The sequence below is a fragment of the Epinephelus fuscoguttatus genome, linkage group LG6 (genome assembly GCF_011397635.1).
Source record: "Epinephelus fuscoguttatus linkage group LG6, E.fuscoguttatus.final_Chr_v1".
In the NCBI taxonomy this organism is placed as follows: domain Eukaryota; kingdom Metazoa; phylum Chordata; class Actinopteri; order Perciformes; family Serranidae; genus Epinephelus; species Epinephelus fuscoguttatus.
Window position 1 is genome coordinate 44,281,864 of NC_064757.1, and position 24,704 is coordinate 44,306,567.

At 40.2% G+C, this 24,704-nt stretch overlaps 3 protein-coding genes across 5 annotated transcripts in view; 2 read left to right on the forward strand and 1 right to left on the reverse strand.

Moving 5' to 3' along the window:
* prdm6 (PR domain containing 6) overlaps window positions 1-24,704 on the reverse strand; it is a 158,980-nt gene that overhangs the window by 73,296 nt on the left and 60,980 nt on the right. The window lies entirely within an intron of this gene.
* Window positions 694-9,222, forward strand: LOC125890819 (GTPase IMAP family member 8-like). 2 transcript variants are annotated; one of them, XM_049579634.1, is made up of 4 exons: window positions 694-797; window positions 924-1,042; window positions 2,688-2,778; window positions 4,573-9,222. In XM_049579634.1, exons 3-4 carry the CDS (start codon window positions 2,757-2,759, stop codon window positions 7,428-7,430), a joined length of 2,880 nt encoding a protein of 959 aa, XP_049435591.1. In that variant the 5' UTR covers window positions 694-797; window positions 924-1,042; window positions 2,688-2,756; the 3' UTR covers window positions 7,431-9,222. The 2 variants fall into 2 exon arrangements, with proteins under 2 accessions (XP_049435591.1, XP_049435592.1); XM_049579635.1 differs by having other exon boundaries at window positions 747-797; window positions 906-1,042.
* On the forward strand, window positions 14,208-23,442 carry LOC125890823 (GTPase IMAP family member 8-like). The gene is made up of 4 exons (XM_049579639.1): window positions 14,208-14,421; window positions 14,545-14,663; window positions 15,596-15,672; window positions 18,763-23,442. The coding sequence occupies exons 3-4, from the start codon at window positions 15,654-15,656 to the stop codon at window positions 21,390-21,392; spliced, it is 2,649 nt and encodes an 882-aa protein (XP_049435596.1). The 5' UTR covers window positions 14,208-14,421; window positions 14,545-14,663; window positions 15,596-15,653; the 3' UTR covers window positions 21,393-23,442.

The following is a 24,704-nucleotide window of genomic DNA, read 5'->3' on the forward strand; positions in this document are numbered from 1 at the left end:
AGACAGCTAGCACACCTGCTTACCCTTGAACTTCAAACTACTGTGTTAGATTTGTTGATGAACTTTCAATGTGTAGGTTTCAGTATGTATAAAAGAAAGAATTAATGGCACGTACCAACCTGAGAGACATTAGAAAAACAATAGAAAAACCCTTCTAGAAAATACACGTACCTCTTACAGGAATGAAACAAGGAAGAGGCTCTGATGATGTACTTGTGTGATTCATTTACCGTAACATGCAAACATCTGTTTCCTTGTATTATATTTTGTATACCAGTGGCGACACTCTGCTGTGGAAGAGTTTCACTTTTGATTTTCCTTGACGGGAAAACCTCTGCTCTCATCCACACCTATTCAAGTTTCAGGGAGATTCCAAATCTGCAGACAAAAGGAGACGTTCTGATTCACACTAATGTCTCTGTTCCTACACAAGTCTTGTTTCTCTGGCAGAAAAAAAAATAAATCCCAAGTTCTAATCCAAGTACTGTTATAATATTACACACATACCTCTAAAATTTGGTAAAATATAACTTTGTTTAGGAGGTGTGCATGTTTTTGCATGCTGTAGAGAGATGACTGATTACATCACTTGGCTGCTATCTCATATGCCCAACCCTGGTTACCCAAGCCACTTAACACTGTGGCAATTCTGGTTCTACTGGGCTGTCTCATTGTTGCCATACCTATGTTTGGCCCTGCCCTGTCAACTCAAAGAGGCTCTCTTGGGTGCGTTAAACGCATTATGGCGTTGGGACGTTGATGTGCTTCAATGAAAATTTACACAAGAATTTCACCTGGTGAGTAGACAACTAGAAAATACATGCCGCAAATAAAAAATGTATGAAAAAGATACACATTGAATAAATGTATTACAGAAAAATATGTGAATGGACTAATGTAAGCAGTTTCTTGATCATCCTCAGGTGCTGACTGCTCTAAATGAGATGGAGCAGGACCAAAGTTTGAGAGAGCACGAGAGAGCTTCAACAAAACCTACAAGAGGACGTAAACTTCAATGACAGAGTAACAGCAACAACCTCAGGTGAGTGCAGCATGTTCAGTATGTGAGGAGGAAATAGTAAAAATAAATGACAGCTAGCAGCCAGCAGAGAAAGCCTGATTTTATTTTGAAATGTTTGCCTGATGCTGTTTCAGCTGTTTGCTGAAAATTAAACACAAATATGTGTTCAGTTCAGCTGCACTTGGGTTAGACTTTAAACCATCAAAGGCATTCACACTTTAACAACTCTGATTTCAATAAAGTTGTGTAAAGTGTTAATAAAAGCAGAGTGCAATGATCTGTTGATCCTTTTTGACCTTCATTTAATTAAAACAGTACAAAGACGAGATATTTAAAGTTATATATGGATAAACTTTTTTTTTTTTGTTTATAAATAAAGACTCATTCTTAATTTGACCCTCCAAAAAAGTCTGGACATCTTTTTCTTTTAGGAAACCTCAGTAAGTGCTTTGGTAGCTGAGGTCACTAATTTCTGAAGTCTTGAAAGTGAATTTTTTTCCCATCCTTGCTTGATATACGACTTAAATTTCTCAACAGTCCAGGGTCTCAGTTGTCACATTTTGTGCCTCATATTGCGCCACACATCTTCAATAGAAGACAGGTCTGGATTACAGGCGGGCCGTTCTAGTAACCACATTTTTTTTTCACTGCGAAGCCGCACTGTAGTTACTTGGCATTGTCTTGCTGGGGTAAGCAGGGACTTTCCTTAAAAAGACGTCATCTGGATGGCAGCATATGTTGCTCAAAACCTGTGTGTACCTTTCAGTGTTCATGGTGCCTTCATAAATGTGAAAGTTGATGGACTTGTCAGACTAAGACACACCTTTCCACAGAGAAGCTCTCAGAGAGGTCAGCGCTGTTTCTGGATGTTGTTGATATCTGGCTTTCACTTTGCAGGATAGATGCAGTGATGAACTGTGTTCACTGACAGTGCTTTTCCAAAGTGTTCCTGAGCCCATGTAGTAATATCCTTCATACGATCATGTTGCTTTTTAATGCAGGGCAGTCTGAGGGGTCAAAGGTCACAGCCATTCAGTGCTGGTTTTCAGCCTGGCCTCCTATGTGTAGAGATTTCGCAGGATTCTCTGAATCTTTTGAAGTTATTATGGATCATAGAAAATGAAATCGCTAAATTTCTTGCAATTGTCTTTGACAAACTTTGTTCTATTCTATCAGTTTTTCACAAAGTGGTGAACCTTGCACAATCCTTGCTTGAGCTGAGCCTTTCGAGGATACCCCTTTCATACCCCATAATGATACTATTGCCTGTTATCAACTAACCCTTTTACCTGTGGAACTGTCTCTGTCTTTTGTCGCCCCTGTCTTAACTTTTATGAAACGTGTTGCAGGCATCAAATTCAGAATGAGTGACTATTTACAAAAAAAAAAAGGTAAAAAAAAAATATTAGTTTGAGCATTAAATATTTTGGCTTTGTACTTTATTGAATTGATTAAAGATTGAACAGGATTTGAAAATCATCACATATGTCCCAACATCTTTTTAAATCAGGGTTGTATTAGAGTATGACTCACCTTCAGTGACCATGTATATCTGCTTAATATAAGTTTTCTCAGACTAAGTTTTATAAAAAAAAAAAAAAGTAGTTTTTGTGTTGGGTTGTTTTATCTCTATATTTCATTGTTCCAATTTTGTCTTGTTTCATAGAACCCAACAGACACCCATCAGCTTCTCCATTTGAATTTTTCTCCCAGAAGTTTGCGCCAAAGTGACATAATGGCAGCAGCATCATCATTTGGTAAGTAGCCAGAAGGAATATGTTATCACTAAAGCCTTGCATTGGTGCCATGTGGCCAGCAACTTTGAACCGTTGTTTAAAATGTTACTGATAACATTGTAACCAGTGACCAGTGGCTGTGTATCTGTCAGGTTGTTTTGATTTTGATGATGTCTTGCACCTCCAAAACCAAAAGAGTGATTAATGTAGCATTTTGTTTAATTTTTGTCTTTTTTTTTCATTTAGAAAAAAAGACAATCACTCCCATGTACCCAAATAAGAAATTTAAGAGTTAGAAGCATGATGTGCTCAGCTCGCTCTTACTGCACAGACAAAAAAGCAAATATTATATAACCTCAAGAACAAAGAGCACCGATGTACAAATTTTAGGCAAACACTAAACTAGAATTACTGCCTCACGGTTGTATGCCCCCGCACACCAATCGAGTTACGTGGTTTACATCCATGTCTGTGAAAACATGGATTCCCCTGGCAGTACAGGAGATCTATACAATCAGCACAGCTCCAACATGGGCAACCAAGATCGGTGTCACCAATTCAGCATCTGGCAAAATGTTTGGAAAGTAGGACAGGGAAAGTTTGATTGCAGAATATTATGATGTCACAATGACGCTCACCTTTGACCTTTTGGATATTAGGTCATCCAATCCTATTATACATTTATGTGAAATTTTGTCATAATTAGCGTATGTTTTCCTGAGTTGTGGCCAAAAACATGTTTTGCAAGGTCACAGTGACCTTTGCCCACCAAATTCTAATCAGTTCCTCCATGTGGATGTTTATGCCACATTTAAAGGAATTCCCTCAATGTGTTCTTGGGATACCACGTTCACAAGAATGCAACAGATGGGGTCACAGTGACCTTAACCTTTGACCACCAAATTCTAGTCAGTTCATCCTTGAGTCCAAGTGAAAGTTTGTGCCAAATTTGGAGAAATACCCTCATGGCATTCTTGAGATATTGCATTCACGAAATGCAACAAAAGGAAGGTCAGTGACTTTGACCTTTGAGCATCAAATTTGAATTATTTAACTGATGTTTGTGCCAAAAATTCCCTCAAGGTGTTATTTAGATAGCACATTCACAAGAATGCAATGGATGGGATGATGGTGACCTTAATTTTTGACCAGCAAAACCTAATCAGTTCACTTGAGTCCAAGTGAATGTTTATGCCACATTTGGAAAAATTCCCTCAAGTCATTCTTGAGATATCACATTCACGAGAATGAGACAAATGAGGTCACAACTACCTTGACCTTTGACCTATGACTGCCGAAAACTAACCAGTTCATCTTCAAGTTTAAGTGGACACGTGTGCCAAATTTGAAGAAATTCCCTCAAGGTGTTCTTGACATACAGACAGACAACCCGAAAGCATAATGCCTCTGGACACGACTATCACTGGCGTGGAGGCATAAATATAAACTGCTTATAACTGCTTTGTTTGACAGTTTGTTCCCAAATTGATACCCTGGATATCATCATGACATCAATATATTTTCATAGCTTCTGCAACTGATTCAACGTTAAGGGCAAACATTAATGGAGACAGACCCTTCATTGTTCTCTTCTTTATATTAATGCACCATTTTTTAATTGTGCTTTTGATGCCAGTACCTGAACATTTCCTAATTAGCCAGCAGTAACAAACTTAATGAAGGGACACTTTAAAACTCCTACAACTGCAACTCAGAGAATCAATAAGTATTTTTCAAATTCCATCCTATTAATTTGTATTGTCTCAGTACAGTAGTGTAGAAATCACTGAAACAAATTATTTTGTTGTTTTACAGCATCTGACCTCAGGATTGTGGTGTTTGGAAAGAGACAACATGAAACATCAACTCTATGTGACTTCATCACAAGGGATGATGATGATGATGATCCTTATCAGAAAATCTCAAAGCAGTGTAGAGTCACTTATGGAGATTGGAGAGGAAAAACATTAACAGTAGTGAAAACCCCAGATGTCTTCAGTCTGCCCGAGGACAGAGTGAGAAACCAGATGAAAAACTGTGTCGCTCTTTGCTCCCCTGGACCAAATGTTCTCCTGCTGTTAGTGAAGTCGTCTGATTTCAATGAAGAGGACAGACAAAAATTCAAGTTCATCCTGAGTTTCTTTGGTGAAGATGCCTTAAAATACTTAATGGTCATCCAAACACAAACTGGTGAGTTAGAGAATTCTTCAATGAACCAAATCATCCAAAACTGCAGACAAAGGCAGCACAGGATTGACTTTGAAAGAAAAGATCTTCCCCAGCGTGATTATCAAGAACTGATTGACCAGATGGAGAAGATAGTGATCGACAATGACGGATGTCATCTTAGTTATACTGAAGGGACTGATCCTATGACGGTATCTGTAGCCTCAAAACCTCCTCTGAACTTAGTATTGTGTGGCAGATTTGGATCCTGGAAGAGTTCAGCCGTTAATGCCATTCTGGGGGAAAGAAAGTTTGGTCCACTTGCCAGCTCTTCAAAGTGTGTTAAAAATCAGGGAGAGGTGTGTGGACGTAAAGTTTCCCTGGTGGAGCTGCCTGCCTTGTATGGAAAACCTCAGGAGGCAGTGATGGAGGAATCACTCAGGTGTATGTCCCTCTGTGATCCTGAGGGTGTCCATGCCTTCATCTTGGTCCTACCGGTGGGTCCCCCAAGTGAGGAAGACAAGAAAGAGTTACAGGCCATCCAGAACGTATTCAGCTCTCGAGTGACTGACTTCACCTTGATCCTGTTCACTGTGAAGTCTGACACTAAGTCTCAAGCTGTTGTAAAATGTCTAAGGGAGAATGTGCACATCCGAGAGCTCCGTCAGAGCTGCCAAGAACGATATTTTGTCTTTGACCTTAGAGACAAACAGCAGGTCTTCCATGTGTTGCACACTGTGGAACAGATGAGAGCTGGTCAGTCCAGATGTTTCACAAAGGACATGATGGCCAAGCCACTGGAGAAAAAGGTTGCAAACCTACAATCTGTACCAAAGATGGCTGGTTATAAACTTCAGAGCAGAGAGTGTCTCAGGATGGTGCTGATTGGGAAGACTGGTTGCGGAAAGAGCGCCACTGCAAACACTATTCTGGGCAGACAATGCTTCACATCCAGAACCAGCCCAAAGTCAGTGACCGTGATCTGCCAGAAAGCAACAGGGGAGATTGATGGACGGCCTGTGGTCATAGTCGACACCCCTGGCTTGTATGACACAACTCTGACCAATGAACAAGTTAAACAGGAGCTTGTGAAATGTGTCAGCATGTTGGCTCCTGGACCTCACGTGTTCTTGTTAGTGCTGCAGATCGGCCGTTGCACACAGGAGGAGAAAGATACTGTGGAACTGATCAAGGAGTTTTTTGGCAAGAACTCAAAAGACTACATCATTGTTCTCTTCACCAGAGGAGATGATCTTCAAAAGCAAACATTTGAGAAATATATACAGGAAGACAGGAAAGGTTTCCTTGACAAACTGATCGATGACTGTGGAGGAAGATACCAGGTCTTCAACAACAAAGATCAGAGTCGCGCTCAAGTCACAGAGCTACTGAGAAAAGTCGAATCAATGGTAAACAGAAATGGTGGTGGCTGCTACACCTCTGAGATGTTCCAAGAAGCTGAGGCAGCCATACAAAAGGAAATGAGGAGGATCCTGAAGGAAAAGGAAGGAGAGATACAGAGAGAGGTGATGGACCTTGATAACATGCAGAAGAAAGAAATGCGGGCGAAGAAAAAAGAGTTTGGAAGACAAACAACCAGAAGAGAACAAGAACAAGAGCTGAAAAGCATAGTAATCAAGGAAATGGGGGAAAACATTGAGAAGGAGCAAGAAAGGCTGAGGAGAAAGGAAGAAGAAAGAATTGCAGAGGAAAGGAAGGCAAAAAGACAGGATGAAATTCAAAAAAGGCAGTGGGAACAAAATCTTGAAGTGGTGGAGAAAAAAATAAAATCTGGAACTGAAGAAAACTCAACTGCTCAGAAAAAGTGGATGCAGGAGAGAGAGGAGATCAGACGACAACAAGAGATTTGGGAGAAGGAACGAACAGAACGGTGGGAGAAACGACAAAGAGAGGATCAACAGAGACGGCATGAGGAGCAAAAACGACTCGAAAAGCTAAAACAAGAACATGAGCAGGAAATCGAAATATACGAAAAGAAAAGAAAAGAAGATGATAAGATCAGAAGAGAACACGAGGAAAGAGAATGCAGAGCATTAGAGGAACTCTATATGCAGAGAAAGGAGGAAGTAAGGAAGAAAAATGAAGAGAAGGCCAGAGAGCAAGCTGTGGAAAACAATGAATTCAACAATATTTACGTCACGATGAAGATGTTTGAAACGGTAATGGAGGACATGTCTGAAATGGAAATGGCGGATCTGAAGCTGAGGCAACAAAACCAAAATGACTTCATTATGCAACAGCTGCACAGAAACACAGTGTACGAGACAGAGTGGCGTGAACTGGAGAAAAAACAAGAACAGGAAATGACTGATCTGAAGTTGAGACTTGGTTTTGAAAATGGAGAGCGTCTTCACAAAGAAATACATGACCTCGAGAAAAAACACGAAGAGGAAATGCATAACTGGATACAGGGACACATGAAGCCAGGGACACATAAAGAAAGCCTGAAGAAAGCCAAACAAACCAAGCCTTGTAGCATATTATGAGATGCTTCAAATTGCGCCAGATTTGTGGTTGAGAAGCTGTTCTTTTGTTGACTTAAAGCATGAAATGAATTACATTTTCTTTTGTATTGAACTTGTGTATATAGTTGGCCTACATCAAGTTTCTCAGACTTGATGACTTTATTTACCACTATCTGGTGTAAAAATAACAAAATGATGTTGTTTCATTGTTGGTGCAAATATCTATGATAATCAATTCTAGTGGCCAGTGGCCAAACTGAACACAAAAGCTAATTAAGTTTAACTCCATGAATGTTCATGAGCTTTAGGGCCCTATTTAGATGGTCTAAAGTGGATGGCGGAGGGCGCATAATCCATGTCACAAGTGTCATTGTTATTTAGATGCAGGCGCGGTTGTCATTTTCACACCCTGCGCCCTCGTTGTCTAACTAGCAAATGAACTTGCGCTCCTCTGGGTGTGTTGGTCTAAAAATGAGGAGTGGTCAAGCACAGTCATGGCGCGTTGCTAGTTAGATGACGTAAAAAGCAAAAGCGCCAGTGACCAACAATAACCTGGTCTAAAGTCAACGGCGTAGTATTTCGCTGTTAAATAATATGCGTCTCTAGGCGGGTGCACAACGCACGTGCACTCTGCTCAGACACACACGGAGCAGCCACACATATGCAAAAGATAACAAATAAAAATATGATTACAATGTGAAAGGTTATTATTGTGCGCATTAATATATTTATCAGAAACATGTCTTAATGGTCAGTCATTAATCAGAATGATCTAATCGCAGTAATAATGATCATCATAATTTGTAATAATGACAAATGAAACTGTGAAATTATCTGACCAATCAATCATTTTTTTGATTGAAAACCAAAGCCCACACATTGCATTTATTTTAACATGTTATACTAGGCTACATTATATTATATTATTATATTGTTATCAGAGTGTAGAGAGGACACACATGCAAATAAGAGGCAGAACACAGCTCTAGGAAACACGTGAAAACAATTAACAAACGTGGGTGGGGGAGAAAACGCTGAACAGGTCCTAGCTGCAGGATCAGCACCTTGGGGAGCTCCGCGGCAGTCCTGACAGCTGTGCGCTGTTATATGATGAAAACAGGTTTGAATAATATCCCACAGATATTTAGTAAGATCTTTCTTATATTAGTGATCCCACGCCAGCTTTACCTCGGGGAGCTTGGGTGCCTGTCTGCTGTCCCCGTAGATCTGATTCTGACGGGCCTTCACCTCCCGCACGAGGAGATCCGTCTCCTCAGCTGTAAAACGCTCACTCTTTCCAGTTGGTAGGTCCGCCATCTAACTAGCTCTCCGCCGTGCACTCCAATCACGTCTCTTTTAAAGGGAATGAGAAGTGACACTCTGATTGGCCTATTGAATGATACGGCCAAAACACACCCATGACTAATTCACAGAGTAAGTCCAACCCTTTTAGACTCTCTGCCATGGCGCACAGTCTAAAAACACGCTGTCTAACTAGCAAGTGACTGGGACACGCCCATGCGCCGCACGCCTGGTGCTTTGCGTTTTAGACCATCTAAATAGGACCCTTAAAGTTCAGTGTATCTGTGTAACACACATCTTAGTAAGTTATCTTATTAGTGGCAGCCTATATTGTCTTTAAAGATTACTATTTTTGCAACGGTCAAAACTTTTGAACAGATATTTAACTATTTTTTTCTTTTAGGACAGGGTTAAGAAATATTACAGTGAACGTTAAGTGTAAACTGCTATATGCTATAATTAGCATCATAAAATGTAACATCCATGCTCATGCTGTAAATATCTGTTATTATTCTGTCTGTTCCACACAATCTGCATATATACCTGCAAATATTCCTCTTGTTTATTGTTAGCATGTTTCACAATGAAAAAAAAAAAAAGCGTGTCAGTGCAGCAGTAGCTCAGTCCATAGGGACTTGGTTTGGGAACCGGAAGGTTGCCAGCTCAAGTCCCTGTTCAGACCAAATATGGAGTATGGACTGGTAGGTGCTGAGGTGCCCCTGACCAATCCCGACTGCTTGGGGCACCTGTCCATAGGCAGACCCTTTTCCCTGACATCCCTTGTAATGCTTGTGTAGGTCCTGTTTGTGCATGTGTGTGTATTTCAGGCCTGTGTGTGTATGACAACAGAGTGAAAAAATTGAATTTCCTCCCAGGTATTAATGAAATATATGCTGTTGTTCTTCTTCTTAGAGCTCACAGAGCTGATGTATGAAATTGGATAAGCATCTTGTACTGTAACATTGTTGTGGGCCTACAATCCACTGATCCCCAATGTGTTGTTCTGATTTTGAAGAAATGTATGAAATAATTTTCAGATTTGATGATTGACAGTTTTAGCCATTGCTGTGCAGCACAGTAAACTTTGTTTGGTTGAAGCAGCAACGTTTTTGCTCTATGATCGTGGTTTCTACTGTCATATTAAAGATCAGTCTTGAAGAAGAGATTGGATTATTTGTGTTTTTATTTATTTATTCTTGATTTTAAGAGAGTGTGTGTGTGTGTGTGTGTGTGTCTGTGGCTGTGTACATAGTGTGTGGAAAGATGGAACGAGAGATTTTAACTTGAAATATGTATAAATTATATCATTAGTAGTTTTTTAGGGATAGTAGTCTTAGTAGTAGCCATGCTTTAACTGCATGAAGTAACATTAATGTAAGTATTTATTTATTTGTGTAATCCACTGCTAAATCCGGAACTTCCTACTTCAGCCTCCGGACTGTGGTCAGGAAACACAGGTGAGACTTCCTTACTTCAAACTATAGGAGTAAGTTGTAGCTAACGTCAAGGTTAACACCCATCACTCAACTTGGCTGCTAATTAGCAAAAATACTTTTGAGTAGCAATTTGTGGTTTACAGCTAATCAAATCAAATGTATTCATAATGCATGTTTAAAACAACCAGAGTTGACTGTATGATGACATAAAATGCATAAAAGCAAACTGTGATAGAAATAACATAACAAACCACAAAAACATGCACAAATAAACAATTAAAAATAAAATAAAGCAATGAACAGTAAGATCTTAAAATAAAATATGAAATATAAAACTGAAACTGAAACCCTGAGGACAATCAAAGGCCTTAGAAAGAATGTGGGTCTTCAGCTTAGATTTGAATGTATCCGCAGAGGAGGAGCACTAAATTGAAAAGGTTAAACTGTTCCAAAGCTTTGGGGGCGTCTTCTACGCCCTTCCCCCTTAGTCTTTCTAAAACACTGCATTTTTTTTTTTTTTAAATCCAGTCTGGTTTCTGAGTTTTTCACAGTACTGAGTCAGCCCTATTAAGAACAACAAATTACCTCCTCTTAGCTGCTGACTGCTGAGGTAACTGCTCCGCCCTCTTGCTCCTAGAGCTAACTGTAGCCTTTGACACTGTAGATCACGCCATTCTCAGTCACAGATTAAAGGAATAGGTGGGGGTGTCTGGTTTGGCTTTAAACTGAATCTCTTTATATTCATCCAACAGATTCGTCTTTGTTTCTATCAGTAACTCATTTTCGTCTTCGGCTCCCATCTCCCGTGGTGTACCCCAAGGTTCCATACTTGGTTCAATGCTCTTCTCCATTTATTTACTTCATAACATAACACACCGTTTCACTGCTATGTGGATGACACCCAGATCTACATCCCTTTAGAGCCAAACAACATCACCAAACTAGCTGAACTCATTAACTGTCTTCATCACATCAAATCACCGATGGCTGCAAATTATCTTCAGCTCAGTAAGAGTAAAACTGAAGTTCTTTTATTTGGACCAGAGCACTTGACCAGCGTCATTTCTCCTCATCTTGGCCCTTTGGCCCCCTCGGTTAAATCACATGTTGAAAATCTTTGATTCATATTTGATCTGGAACTTAAGTTTGACAAACAGGTCAATCAAGTAGTAAAATAAGGTTTCATGCAGCTGCAACTCATTACATTTTGGCATAACTCAGTCTTGTTAAATCCGTCTTCAACTACTCCAAAATGCTGTAGTCCAAAGTTTTTTAACAAGGCCAAAAAAGAGGGAGCACAATGCCCCCCATTCTTGCCTCCCTACACGGGCTGCCTGTTAGCTACAGGATCAATTTTAATATTCTGATGTTTGTTTATAAAGTGTTAAACGACCTTGCCCTCTCTCCCCGTATCACACCCTGAGAGAACTGAGATCATCTGACCAAAGACTTCTGTCTGTCCCAAGATCCAGGATTAAGTGTTTCGGGGACAGAGCTTTCTCTGTTCTCTGTTATTTTATTGCTATTATCATTCAAATTTTTGTGTTACTCTTCTTTCATTTTTGTTTTTCCCTTTTCGTTGTATAAATAAAGTTGACTTGACTTTACTTTCAGACAGTTTTTTGCCAGCCAAGATTTCACATCTTGGAGGGAGTCAAGGAGGGACCTAACTGTGTTGTTAATCTTATCACCCGGTTCTAATAAGGAGGTAAGGCTGAGAATCATCTGCATCACAGTGGTGGGAGATAAAGGGCAAATAAGATGGGTTCCAAGATGGAGCCTTGGGGTACGCCACAGGTGATGGGAGTAGAGGATGAGAACAGGTTTTCAGTTTTGAAAAATGGATGGATCTATTTTTAAAGTAGCTGCCAAACCACTGGAGGGAGCTACCCTAGATACCAACTAAGTGATCAGGATGGCTCAGGTGAATAGAATGGTTGACTGTATCAAAAGCTAAGTTAAGGTCTAAAAGTATTAGCATGACACAAACTAGGCGCGGCTCCAACTAGAAAACAATGTTTTGATGCAATGGATGTGCTGAATGTGCATATAAAGGCAGTACAGGAGGAGGTGCACATTAATAATCCTCCAGGACTGTAACATGCTCATGTTTCACCCAAACAATGTGTCATGTGACTGCAGTTGGTTCGGCTAGAGGTCGGAACATGTTCTCACCAAAAAATGAACTGCGCCAGAGTTCGTTTGTAACCGGAGTTTGTTTGGGTACACACAAAAACAACCGGACTGAGACCTTATCAAAGAGGTGGTCTCAGTCCGGACCCAAGTGTGATTGCTGTGTTCACACCTGATCAAAAGAACCACACTGAGGGGGCAAATGAATTTGGGTTCAATTGAACCGAACCAAACAGGGCAGGTGTGAAAGCACCCTAAAGCAAGAGGGAACAGAACCATACACTAGATTACTGTTTACAAAAAGTGAAATGGCAGAACCCACAGTGTCAAACACTCCCTTTAACAAGCATGTGGGAATGTGATTCTGGAACAACAGGTAGCACACCTGCTTACCTTGGCAACACCACATGACTGATGTGGCAGCTTTTTTGTGTCCTAGCAATTTTGAACCTGCTGTGGGTGATGCAACAATCTGGGTTGTTTTGTCACTTCCAGTTGGCATGGCCACACATGGAATAATGCCAGTTTAGCTTATAAAATAAACGCACAAGGAAATCTACTTTACTTTAACCTATAGAGTAAAATTTGTTTGTTGATGCACTTTCAATGTGTAGGCAGCAGTGTGTAAGAAGCAATGAATTAATTGAATATGACAGAAATTAGGTTGGTTAAAAAGTCAGAATGTCAATTTCAGTAACTTTTTGATTAACTGCCAAGCCCTACTATAAATACATATTCTTCTTAGAGGAATGAAACCAAGAAGAGGCTCTGATGATGTACTTGGATGATTTATTTACAGTAAAATGTAAATGTCAGTTTCCCTGTATTATTTTAACAACATGTATACCAGTGGCAACACCACGCTGTGGAAGAGTTTCACTTTTGATTTTCCTTGATGGGAAAACCCCTGCCCTCATCCACACCTATTCAAGTTTTCATAAAAATTCCACATCTGCAGACAAAAGGAGACGTTCTGATTCATGCTAATGTCTCTGTTCCTACACAGGCCCTATTTCTCTGACAGAAAAATATCAAAGGCTAAGTTCTTATCCAATTAAAGCTGCAAGCAGCGTTGGGCGTGACCTCGGACTCATGCAATTTCAGCCTCCAGCTCACGAGACAGTTAAAGACAAAAGTTTTAGATGATTTTAAACCCCTCTCCACTCTAGCTCACAGCTGAGAATTTCTCCGCATTTGCTCATGTTACTTTCAGAGGCACTAGCTCATTTCCTGTTGGATTTAGGTTCTACGACATTTCTACGGGCCACAGTGGCCATTTTTGTGTGTCTAGGTGGCGCTAGAGAGTCCATTTTGGCACTTTTGTGATAATTTGTTCATTTTATCAAAATTTTCATCAGTCTTGACAGGCGTGCCAATTTTGGTGAGTTTTTGAGCATGTTCAGGGGGTCAAATATATATATATTTTTTTCGCACCAATGGGGCCGTTGGCCGAGGTCCCTAACTATTGAAATGATATTACCAGGGTTGCAATGGTATGGGATTTTATGGGTACGACAACCATTTCAGAAAATATCCCATTTCATGGTATCACGGTACCACAGAATTTATTTTATTATCAGTCAAAAATTATCCTTAAAGTAATGAAAACAGAAGGCTTATTGTTGATTGAACAAATGTTTTATTACTAAAAATGAAACTTGAAACCATTTTGTTAATGGCAGGATGTGTAAAAAGTCTTCAGAAAATAACTAAAATAAAGGGGAGATTTAATGTCCAGTTGCTTTTTTTTCCAATATCGTAGATAAGTAAATGTACATGGTATGATAACGACTTTTATATCACGGTATACCTTGAAACCAGTATATTGCTGCAACCCTTAATTTCACAGACACCTCTAAAATTTAGAGAAATATAATTTTGTTAAGGAGGTGTACATGGTTTTGCATGTTGTAGAGAAATGACTGACTTGGCCTGTTTTCTCAGATGCCCAACCCTAAGTCACATCACTTTAACGTGACGTGACTGTGAGGGTTGTGCTGGGCTGTTTCATTGTTGCCATACCGGTTGGGCCCTGCCCTGTCATCTGTGCTGACATAAAGGTTGCCGAGGCTGATTTAACCACATTACGCGAGGACGCTGATATGCTTTGATGGAGATTCACACAACCAGAAATAAACCTGGTGAGTAGACAATCAGCAAATAAATGCCACAATTAAAATGTATGAAAAGATACAGACTGTATTTATGCGTTACAGAAAGATCTTTAAATGGACTAATGTGAACAGTTTCTTGATCATCCTCAGGTGCTGACTGTTTTAAATAAGATGGAGCAGGACCAAAGTTTGAGAGAGCACGAGAGAGCTTCAACAAAACCTACAAGAGGACGTAAACTTCAATGACAGAGTGACAGCAACAACCTCAGGTGAGTGCAGCATGTTCAGTATGTGAGGAGAAAATAACAAAAATAGTTGCTGATTTTATTCTGAAATGTTTGCCTGATTGCTGAAAATTAAACACAAGTATTTGCTCAGTTCAGCTGCACTTGGTTTAAGGTCTTTGCACACTGAGTATTTTTTTCCCGGATGCTTTATTTTAGAAGCTGTCATCCGAAAAAAAAAGTCCTTCCACACAGAAACCTTGCACACTGATTCTGATATGTTTTATTCACTGTGAAAATTTGCAATACGTGACAGAATATAAGGCCATTTCCTCCTTTGCCTCTCTCCACTGGAGATAACTATCTGACTGTCATCACTCCCTCCCTGTCTTTCATTTGGCACTGCAGTTGCATGAAAGGGGCGGAGCTGTGCTCCACATTCTGTGTATAGTCCACATCGTCCTCCTCGTCATCGTCACATTCCTGACGATTACTATCTGATCTGCTGAATGTGAGCTATCTGAGTTATAGAATGATTCTGTGCACTCCGTCCCTCTGTCTTATCACAAATGTGTCACGCCGTCACATTTTACACACTGATTCTTGGTCAAATGTCTCTAAAGGCTTTGACGGCTGCGAAACACACAGAAAATCGGACCTGTTCTGAAACTTTTAATCACGGAGGTTTTGGACTCAGTGTGCAAACGTGATTGACATGATGTGAAGACATATTTATTTTTAGACTTTAAACCATTACAGGCATTAACACTTTTACTCACTAATGACCCAACTTGGATAAACATGTTTATAAGTCTACTAATTATAAATTTACTCTGACTACATTTATAGCATTATGACCATTTTTTAATGTTTTTTTTTGTTTGTTTTGTTTTTTGGGAAAGAAGAATTATTGTTTGGTTACTTTATCACTATATTTCATTATTCTAATTGTGTCTTTGTTTCCTTTGACCCAACAGACATCAACAGCTTCCCCACTCAAATTTCTCTCCCACAAGTCTGCACCAAAGTGACGTAATGGCAGCATCATCATTCGGTGAGTCTGGTCTGTTAGCAGAAAGGGATATGTTATTCCTAAAACCCAGCATAGAAATAGAAATAAGGTCAACCACACAAAGAGGAAGTGCAAAAAACAGATGCGGGCCAACAGAATGGGGTGTGTTCTTGGTGCTGACTTGTCTAACTATTTAGTTTCAGTTGGCTCCTCTGAGTCATGCACATAAAAAATGTTGGCACTGAACCCACAAAGGTGTCTTCAGTGAACGTAAGAGGAGCACACTATATTTTGAATGGTCTGTCATATTTTTAGGTTGTAGAAAGTCCTCTTTACAATTACTTTGTGTGAAGGGTTTGTTTTGTAAATGGAGAATAAAACACTGTACAATGGTTTCGGCCAAACTGACAAATGAAAGGAAAGAACAGAGACAAAGGTCCTTTGAGATCTTAATAGACAAAATCACCAGTCATTGGTGAAAGAAACTGGAAACTTAGCCTCAAAATGTGTGCAGATTTAAACAGGAAAAGATTCCTGTTGTAGTGTTGACTGCACAAATATGCCCCTAACAAGCTGGAATTAACAGGCAAAGTGTTGCTTTAGATATTATTGATATGTGATGAGGTCGAAGTGAGAATAAGTTGGATATCAGGCAGAATTGTCAACTTATTTTACTGCATTTCCATCTTCAGTGTGACACTGCATCCACTCTGACTGATTTCTGTAGGGGAGGGGAATTCACTTTTCTCTATCCAGTCCAATCACCAAATAGGTGGAGTCTGCACACCATTTCACAGTTATCGTAGTCAGCAGATCCACCCTTAAATTTCAGTGGCAAAAGTGCCGTACACGTGACCACGACCAAATGGAGCATACAAACACAAACAATTCAAGGGAGACTGATAAGAAAGAAATCTGACAAATGTCACTCAGGCTTAAGCAAAATCACACTGTGAACTTCACTGTCCATATTTGTCAACTTGGAAAATTACCATGGATTTTACCCTTTGGCTCGATGTTGGCTGTTCTGTCAGCAAGACAATTTTGTGGTTGCTGCTGCTGACAGATTACACTCTATTTAAACAGTTTTCCCAGCCCTCGCCGTTTTGTGTTAAGTGGAGCACTGGCTCACTGAAATTGAACAGACCCTACAGGGGCTGGCAAAAGTTTTGGCACCTCTGGTCAAAATTTAATTTGCTGTTAATAGTAGTGAGTAGTTATATAAGTAGAAAATGAGCTGATCTCTAATTTCAATCTTTCACAGTTTCAAAATAACAAAAAAAGGAAAAGGGCCTGAAGCAAAAGTTTGGGCAGTTTGGGGGATTTTCACCCATTTTTCCTGCAAAAGGCTTCTAGCTCTGTGAAATTCTTGGGCTGTCTTCATGCTCTGCTCTTTGAGCTCTATACACAGACGTTTTAATGATGTTTCAGTCAGGGGACTGTGAGGGCCATGGCACACCTTCTGCTCACTCCTCTTGAGGTCGTCCATTGTAGATTTGGAGGTGTGTTTAGGATCATTGTCCTGTTGTAGAAGCCATCCTCTCTTCATCTTCAGCTTGTTTTGCAGATGCTGTGATGTTTGCTTCCAGAATTTGCAGGAATTTAACTGAATCCATTCTTCTCTCTACCTGTGAAATGTTCCACGTGCCACTGGCTGCAACACAAGCCCAAAGCATCATCCATCAACCCCCGTGTCCAGAAAGTTCTATTTTAACTTAATTCCAAAAAGCATCAGGCTTGTTTCGATGTTCATTACAAACTTCTGATGCTGAATTTTGTGGTGAGGACACTGGAAGGGTTTTCTTTTGAGGACTTCCATGAAGCTCATATTTGTCCAGGTGTGTCTGCACAGTAGAACAGTGCACCACCACTCCAGAGTCTGAGAAATCTTCCTGCAGGTCTTTTGCAGTCAAACAGGGGTTTTGATTTGCCTTTTTTACAATCTTACGAGCAGCTCTCTCAGGAAGTTGTCTTGGTCTTACAGACCTCAACTTGACCTCCTTCTTAATGACATTACGAACTGAGGAAAGAGCTCCTTGAAAACACTTTGCTATCTTCTTATAGTCTTCGTCTGCTTTGTGAGCATCAGTTATTTTAATTTTTCAGAGTGCTAGGCAGCTGTTCAGGGGAGCACATGGCTGCTGATTGTTGGGACAAGGTTTCAGGAGTCAGAGTATTTATAAAGCTTTGAAATTTGCATCACCTGGTCTTTCCTAACAATCACTGTGAACAAGCCAGAGCCCTAACAAGCTAATTAAGGTCTGAGACCCTGGTAAAGTTATCTGAGAGCTCAAATGTCTTGGGGTGCCAAAACTTTTACTCTAAAATTGTACAAAACAAAAGAAGCATGTTTCATCTTTAACTTCACATCCTTTGGAGATCAGTTCATCTTCCACTCATTTAACTATTCACAGTAAACAAAAATTTGACCAGGGCTGCCCAAACTTTTGCATGCTACTGTATCTAATTATTTTTTTAAGTCCAAACTTATGCGTAGCCATTTCAACATACCTGTTTTGCGGGGCTTTTAAGAGTGGAGCAGCGTGAAGTAAAAACAAACTACGATGTTGGGCAATTTGAGAAGCCACGTCAATTTAGAACAGCCTTGATAGCAGCGCCTGTCTGCCTGTGGTGCTCAACATTATCAATACTCCTCATTGGTTCTGGTGCACAGCTTGACAACCACAAGAAGTGAGGAGAGGAGTTGAGCTGCTAGTGGAGCAAAGAAGAGCTGCTATGGGAGCTGAGATGTACAAGTAGGGACTGAGTGGGGTAAAAAATGTGTGTTATCAGGGGTGGGGAGGCTAGAAATAGGACAAGGGTGTGAAGTGTCATAGGGCAGTGCATCCACTAGCAAAGGGCACACATTTAGCTGCTGCCGGTGTGGGGCTGTATAGAATAATAGGAGCGGCTGTTCTGAAGCACGCCAGTCACAGCGGTTTATTTTGTCCTTTACTGTAAAGCCAGAAAAGCAATTATTATATAACCTCAAACACACAAGGAATTCTTCAAACTTTATCCCATTCAGCCTGACTATCTCCATATAACTTTAATACATCGATGTGTAAACCAATAAAAAAAGAATACACTCATAAAGTTGATTTTAATGCTTTGGCTTTTTTTGTTTTACAGCATCTGAACTCAGGATTGTGGTGTTTGGAAAGACACAAGACGAAACAACAACACTAAGTAACTTCATCACAAGGGATAAAGTTTTTCCTAATCCGAAAATCCCAAAGCAATGTACAGTCACCTACAGAGAATGGATGGGGAAAAAGTTGAGGGTAGTGAAAACTCCAGACGTCTTAAGTCTGTCAGTGGATAAAGCACGACACGAGATGAGAAAGTGCGTTGCTCTTTGCCCCCCTGGACCAAATGTTCTCCTGCTGTCAGTGAAGCCGTCTGATTTCAATGAAATAGATAGGCAAAAATTAAAGTTCATCTTGAGTTTCTTTGGTGAAGATGCTTTAAAATACTTAATGGTCGTCCAGACACAAACTGGGGAGGTACAAAATTCTTCCGTGAACCACATCATCCGAGACTGCAGACAAAGGCAGCACAACATTGACTTTGATAGAAAAGATCCTTCCGAACATGATTATCAAGAACTGATTAAACAGATGGAGAAGATAGTGATGGACAACAAAGGAGGACATCTTAACTGTACTGAAGGGACTGATCCCATGACGGTATCTGTGACCTCAAAACCTCCTCTGAACTTAGTATTATGTGGGAGACACGGAGCCTGGAAGAGTTTAGTAGTTGATGCCATCCTGGGTGAAAGAAAGTTTGGTCCACTTGCAAACTCATCAGAGTGTGTTAAACATCAGGGAGAGGTGTGTGGATGTCAAGTTTCCCTGGTGGAGCTACCTGCTTTGTACGGAAAACCTCAGGAGGCAGTGATGGAGGAATCATTCAGGCGTATGTCCCTCTGTAATCCTGAGGGCGTCCATGCCTTCATCTTGGTCCTACCTGTGGGTCCCCTCACTGATGAAGACAAGGGAGAGTTAGAGACCATCAGGAACACATTCAGCTCTCAAGTGACCGACTTCATCATGATTCTGTTCACTGTGAAGTCTGATATTAATTCTCCAGTTGTCGTAAGGTGTCTAAGGGAGAATGTGCACATCCAGGAAATCCGTCGGAGCTGTGGAGAACGATTTTTTGTCTTCGACGTTAGAGACAAGCAGCAGGTCTCCCATGTGTTGCACACTGTGGAACAGATGAGAGCTGGTCAGTCCAGATGTTTCACAAAGGAAATGATGGCCAAGCCCCGGGTGAAGACGATTGCACACCAACAATCTGTACCAAAGATGGCTGGTTATAAACTTCAGAGCAGAGAGTGTCTCAGGATGGTGCTGATTGGGAAGACTGGTTGCGGAAAGAGCGCCACCGGAAACACTATTCTGGGCAGACAATGCTTCACATCCAGAACCAGCCCAAACTCAGTGACCATGATCTGCCAGAAAGCAACAGGGGAGATTGATGGACGGCCTGTGGTCATAGTCGACACCCCTGGCTTGTACGACACAACTCTGACCCACAATCAAGTTAAACAGGAGCTTGTGAAATGTGTCAGCATGTTGGCTCCTGGACCTCACGTGTTCTTGTTAGTGCTGCAGATCGGCCGTTGCACACAGGAGGAGAAAGATACTGTGGAACTGATCAAGGAGTTTTTTGGCAAGAACTCAAAAGACTACATCATTGTTCTCTTCACCAGAGGAGATGATCTTCAAAAGCAAACATTTGAGAAATATATACAGGATGACAGGAAAGGCTTTCTTGACAAACTGATTGATGACTGTGGAGGAAGATACCAGGTCTTCAACAACAAAGATCAGAGTCGCGCTCAAGTCACAGAGCTACTGAGCAAAGTTGAATCAATGGTGAAAAAAAATGGCGGTGGCTGCTACACCTCTGAGATGTTCCAAGATGCTGAGGCAGCCATACAAAAGGAAATGAGGAGGATACTGAAGGAAAAGGAAGGAGAGATACAGAGAGAGATGATGGACTTCGAAAGTAAACATAACAAACGAATGCAAGCAAAGAAAAAAGAGTTGGCAGAACAAAAAACCAAATCTCAACGACAGAAGGAACTGAACAGCGAAGTAATCAAGGAAATGGGGGAACGCATTGAGAAGGAAAAGGAAAAGATGAGGAGAAAGGAAGAAGAAATAAAAGCAGAGGAAAGGAAGTCAAAAAGACAGGAAGAAATTGAACAGATGCAGCGGGAACAAAATCGACTTGAAATGCTTCAAGACAAATATGAACAACAAAGAAAAGACTACGAAATCAAAAGAAGAGAAGATGCAATCAGAAAAGAACAAGAGGAGGAAGAACTAAATAAACTACAAGAAACTCTTGAGAAAAACCTGGCAGTAATTAAGAAAAAACACGAAGAAGAGGCCCGAGAGCAAGCTGAAGAATTCAATGACTTCAGACAAAGATATGACGATGACTATGCAGCTCTGGCAGAAAAGCATGACAAGGAATTGGAGGTTCTGAAGGAGAAGCACTTCAAACACAATGACTTGATAGTCCAACAGCTGAGCAAACACAAACCATATCGGAAAGACTTCAAGAGACTGAAGAAAAGACAAGAAGATGAAATGAATGAACTTATCGGCACAATTCATTCCCCAAATGACAAAGATCTGACCAAAGAAATCACTGAACTGAAGGCAGTACACGAGGAAGAAATAAATAACTGGATACAAGAACATGTAAAGAAAGCCAGAGAGAAGAGCTGCACCATTTTATAGGTTACAACAGCAGCAAAGTTTCAAGTGGCATAACTGAGATATTAAGATTTTTTTTTTTTCCCTGTTTCATAAAGTTGAGTTCATAAATTTACAACAAATTTACTAACTCTTTAAAGCAATCACTGACTTTCACCCAGGAGGCCGGTGTTCACTTCCCAAGCCCAACCCTGCTCTTTTTTTCTAAACCCAACCACATGCATGTGTTCGCTAAATGTAACCCCGTGTTTGTTGTTAAAGGAAAAAAATGTCAACGTGTACGAACGTAGTGCATTTTTTTTTAAAAGAGACTGTATGCAAACTGTACATTTCCTGTGAAAACGGAAGTGTGGATTGAAAACAGACAATGCATGTCAAGCTGAAGTTGACATGGCGCTCCAGAACGTCAACCACCAATGCAGGGTACCTTGCACGTCATACCTCGATGAGAGAGTCCATGACCAAATGCTGATATGTGATGACTAAGGAGTGAGAATGTGTTGGCAAGAAAAGGTAGCTGCATTTACAAACCAGGAAAGGATATAAAAAGATATCCAAATATTTGAAAATGCCAATCAGTAGTGTTCAAACTCTGATAAGGCAGTGGAAAATTAGGGGTTCTGTTGATACCATGACATTGTCAGGTAGACCAACAAAGATTTCAGCCACAGCTTCAGGGAAAATTGTTCGGGATGCAAAGGAAACCCACAAGCAACTTCAGATGAAATACAGGCCTCTCTGCGAAAAAAAAGTGGTGCGGCTGTTTCAAGATCCACAATAAGGAGGTACTTGATCAAAAATGGGCTGCACGGTTGAGTTGCCAGGAGAAAGCCTTTACTGCATCAACGCCACGAAACAGCCTAATTATAATATACAAGACAGCACCTCGACAAGCCTCAAAACTTCTGGAACAAAGTCATTTGGAGTGAAAAAGTAAAACTGAACTTTTGGTCAAAACCAGGAATGCAGTGAAGTGTTTGGAGAGGCAAACAAGGCCTATGATGAAAAGTACACCATCCAAACTGTGAATCACGGAAGAGGATCTCTGATGTTCTGGGGTTGTGTGAGCTACACCAGCAAACAGGGGCTTTAGTCAAAATTAATGGCAGTATGAATGGAACATATTATCAGAAAATACTAGACAATTTGCATTCATCTGCCCAGAAGTTGTGCATGGGACACACTTGGACTTTCCAGGGCCCAACCAACCCTTCAATGGCTACAGCAGCACAAAGTGAAGGTTCTGGAGCAGTCATCACACTCTCCTGTCCTCGATATAACTGAGCCACTTTGGGAAGATCTCAAACATGCACTCTATGCAAGACAACCCAAGAATTTACAAGACCTGGAGGCTTTTTGCCAAGAAGAATGGATAGCTTTACCACCTGAGAAAATAAATTGCCTCGTCCACAACTATCACAAGACTGCAAGCTGTCATTGATGCTAAAGGGGGCAATACACACTATTAAGAACGAAGGGTACATACATTTTTGAGCAGGGATCATGTCAGTGTTCTCTTTATTTTTTGTTACTGATTATAAAATTACGTGATGTCTTATAGTTTAATCTGAATCTTATTAAATCTTGAGTTTTGCCTCATCACTCATGTTTTCTATAACGAATGGTACACATCTCACAAATTCTGCCAGGGTATGTAACTTATGAGCAGAGCTGTACATATATCCCTCTTCTTACAAAACCTGATATTGTTGTAATCTTTGAAATTGAGTGGTGGGCCTCTTAGTCTTTGTCAGATCCTCTTGAAGTTCTATGCAGCAAGGTAAGGACAGGTAAGGGGAGAGGTGTACCTTGCAAACACTAAAATGTCAAACAGTCACTCAGGCCTTTGTAAATCCTAGCTTCAGATTTGTGAATGAACTCTTGCAACTGTGTTTGGATGTGTATTAGATGGATCATGTCAGACTACTGTTCGAAATGTGTTTACAAGGATCAACTGGGCTCAGTTTATACACATTTTATAACACATCACTGAACATGATAAGTGATTACACTATGTGTCTATTCTTTGTAAAGTTCAGTACAGAATGTTATTAAAGGTTTCATTAACTGCAAAGTTTGTTTGGTCATTTTTTTCTTATTAACTGATGTGCATTTGTTTATGTTATAACATGTATTCAAGAGACATTACAGAACATATTAACTGCATTTACCAGACTAAACTTACAAATAATAGTAAAACTACATGACAGAAACAAACAATTTAATGCATAAAGGTATAAAGCTCATATTTATTTTACTTTCAAGAAGAAAAAAAATTCAATTCGCAGTGTTGTACTGATGTAGTGCTTTTATTTTGAAAGAGACCGTATGCAAACTGTACATTTCCTGTGAAAGAAGAAGTGTAATGCATGTAAGGCTGAAGTTGACACGGCGTCCCGTGAGGTCTGAATGAGAATGTATTGCAGTAACATATCTGCTGCCATGGTTGACGACTGTAGCATACCACTGTCAGATTTTATCAGAAGGGTGCATCGACTTTACGTGCAGGCTGAACATCCTGCTTTGGACAAGTTTTACCAGTTCTAGCACAGCAGACTTTACTTTGTTGTCGCAACAGCCTTTTGTTTTGTAATTGTGGTTTCTACATTATAATGAACTTTCATATTAAAGGTCAGTCTACAACAGATTGGATTGTTTGTATGCCTACAAAATATGTGTTGTTTTAATAGAGAAAGAGTGAAAGTGTCTGGATGTGGGTGTGTATGTCTGTACTGAAAGACATGACTGCTTTGATGAAAAAACAAGTGACTGAAATAAACAGTTAAAAGACCAGGGCATCACAAAGAGGGAGAAAGACAGACACAGGGCATGCCTCTGAGTTCCTCTTAAAACCAAGAACTAACTTTGCAGACTTTTAATTTTTGCTACAGTACATGCATATTCCGCTGATGTGATCAGAAGACACCGAACTTACATAGTTTCTTTATCTTTTTTATCAGTGGCTATCCTGCCATAGCTGTTTGACCAGATTCTTTTCTCTCGTATGCACAGTAGAGTGTGTTAGCTTTAGCCAACACAATGCATTACATCACATGTATTCATTTAATTAATACAAATTAAATATCCATAATGTCAATTCTTGCTATAAGAAGGTCTTCAGTACACAATTGTATCGATCATGTTACTATTATTTATCATTAGCAATATGGCAATCCTGCTCCTGTCCTAATGAGAACAAAACAGATCTGTACTTAAATGAGAACTTACAAAGCAGATGTAAGTAACCAAGTGGTAACATATGACAACAAGAAGCAAATTCTCAGCGTAGGAAAACTGCAGATCAACAGTAAATGATTCACCAATTATGTTTGGAAA

Bases quoted from the DNA above. Each gene is read 5' to 3' on its own strand.
- LOC125890819 (XM_049579634.1), top strand. From the start codon at position 2,757: ATGGCAGCAGCATCATCATTTG. The intron at 2,779-4,572 runs GTAAGTAGCCAG...GTTGTTTTACAG, and splicing joins GGCAGCAGCATCATCATTTG to CATCTGACCTCAGGATTGTG.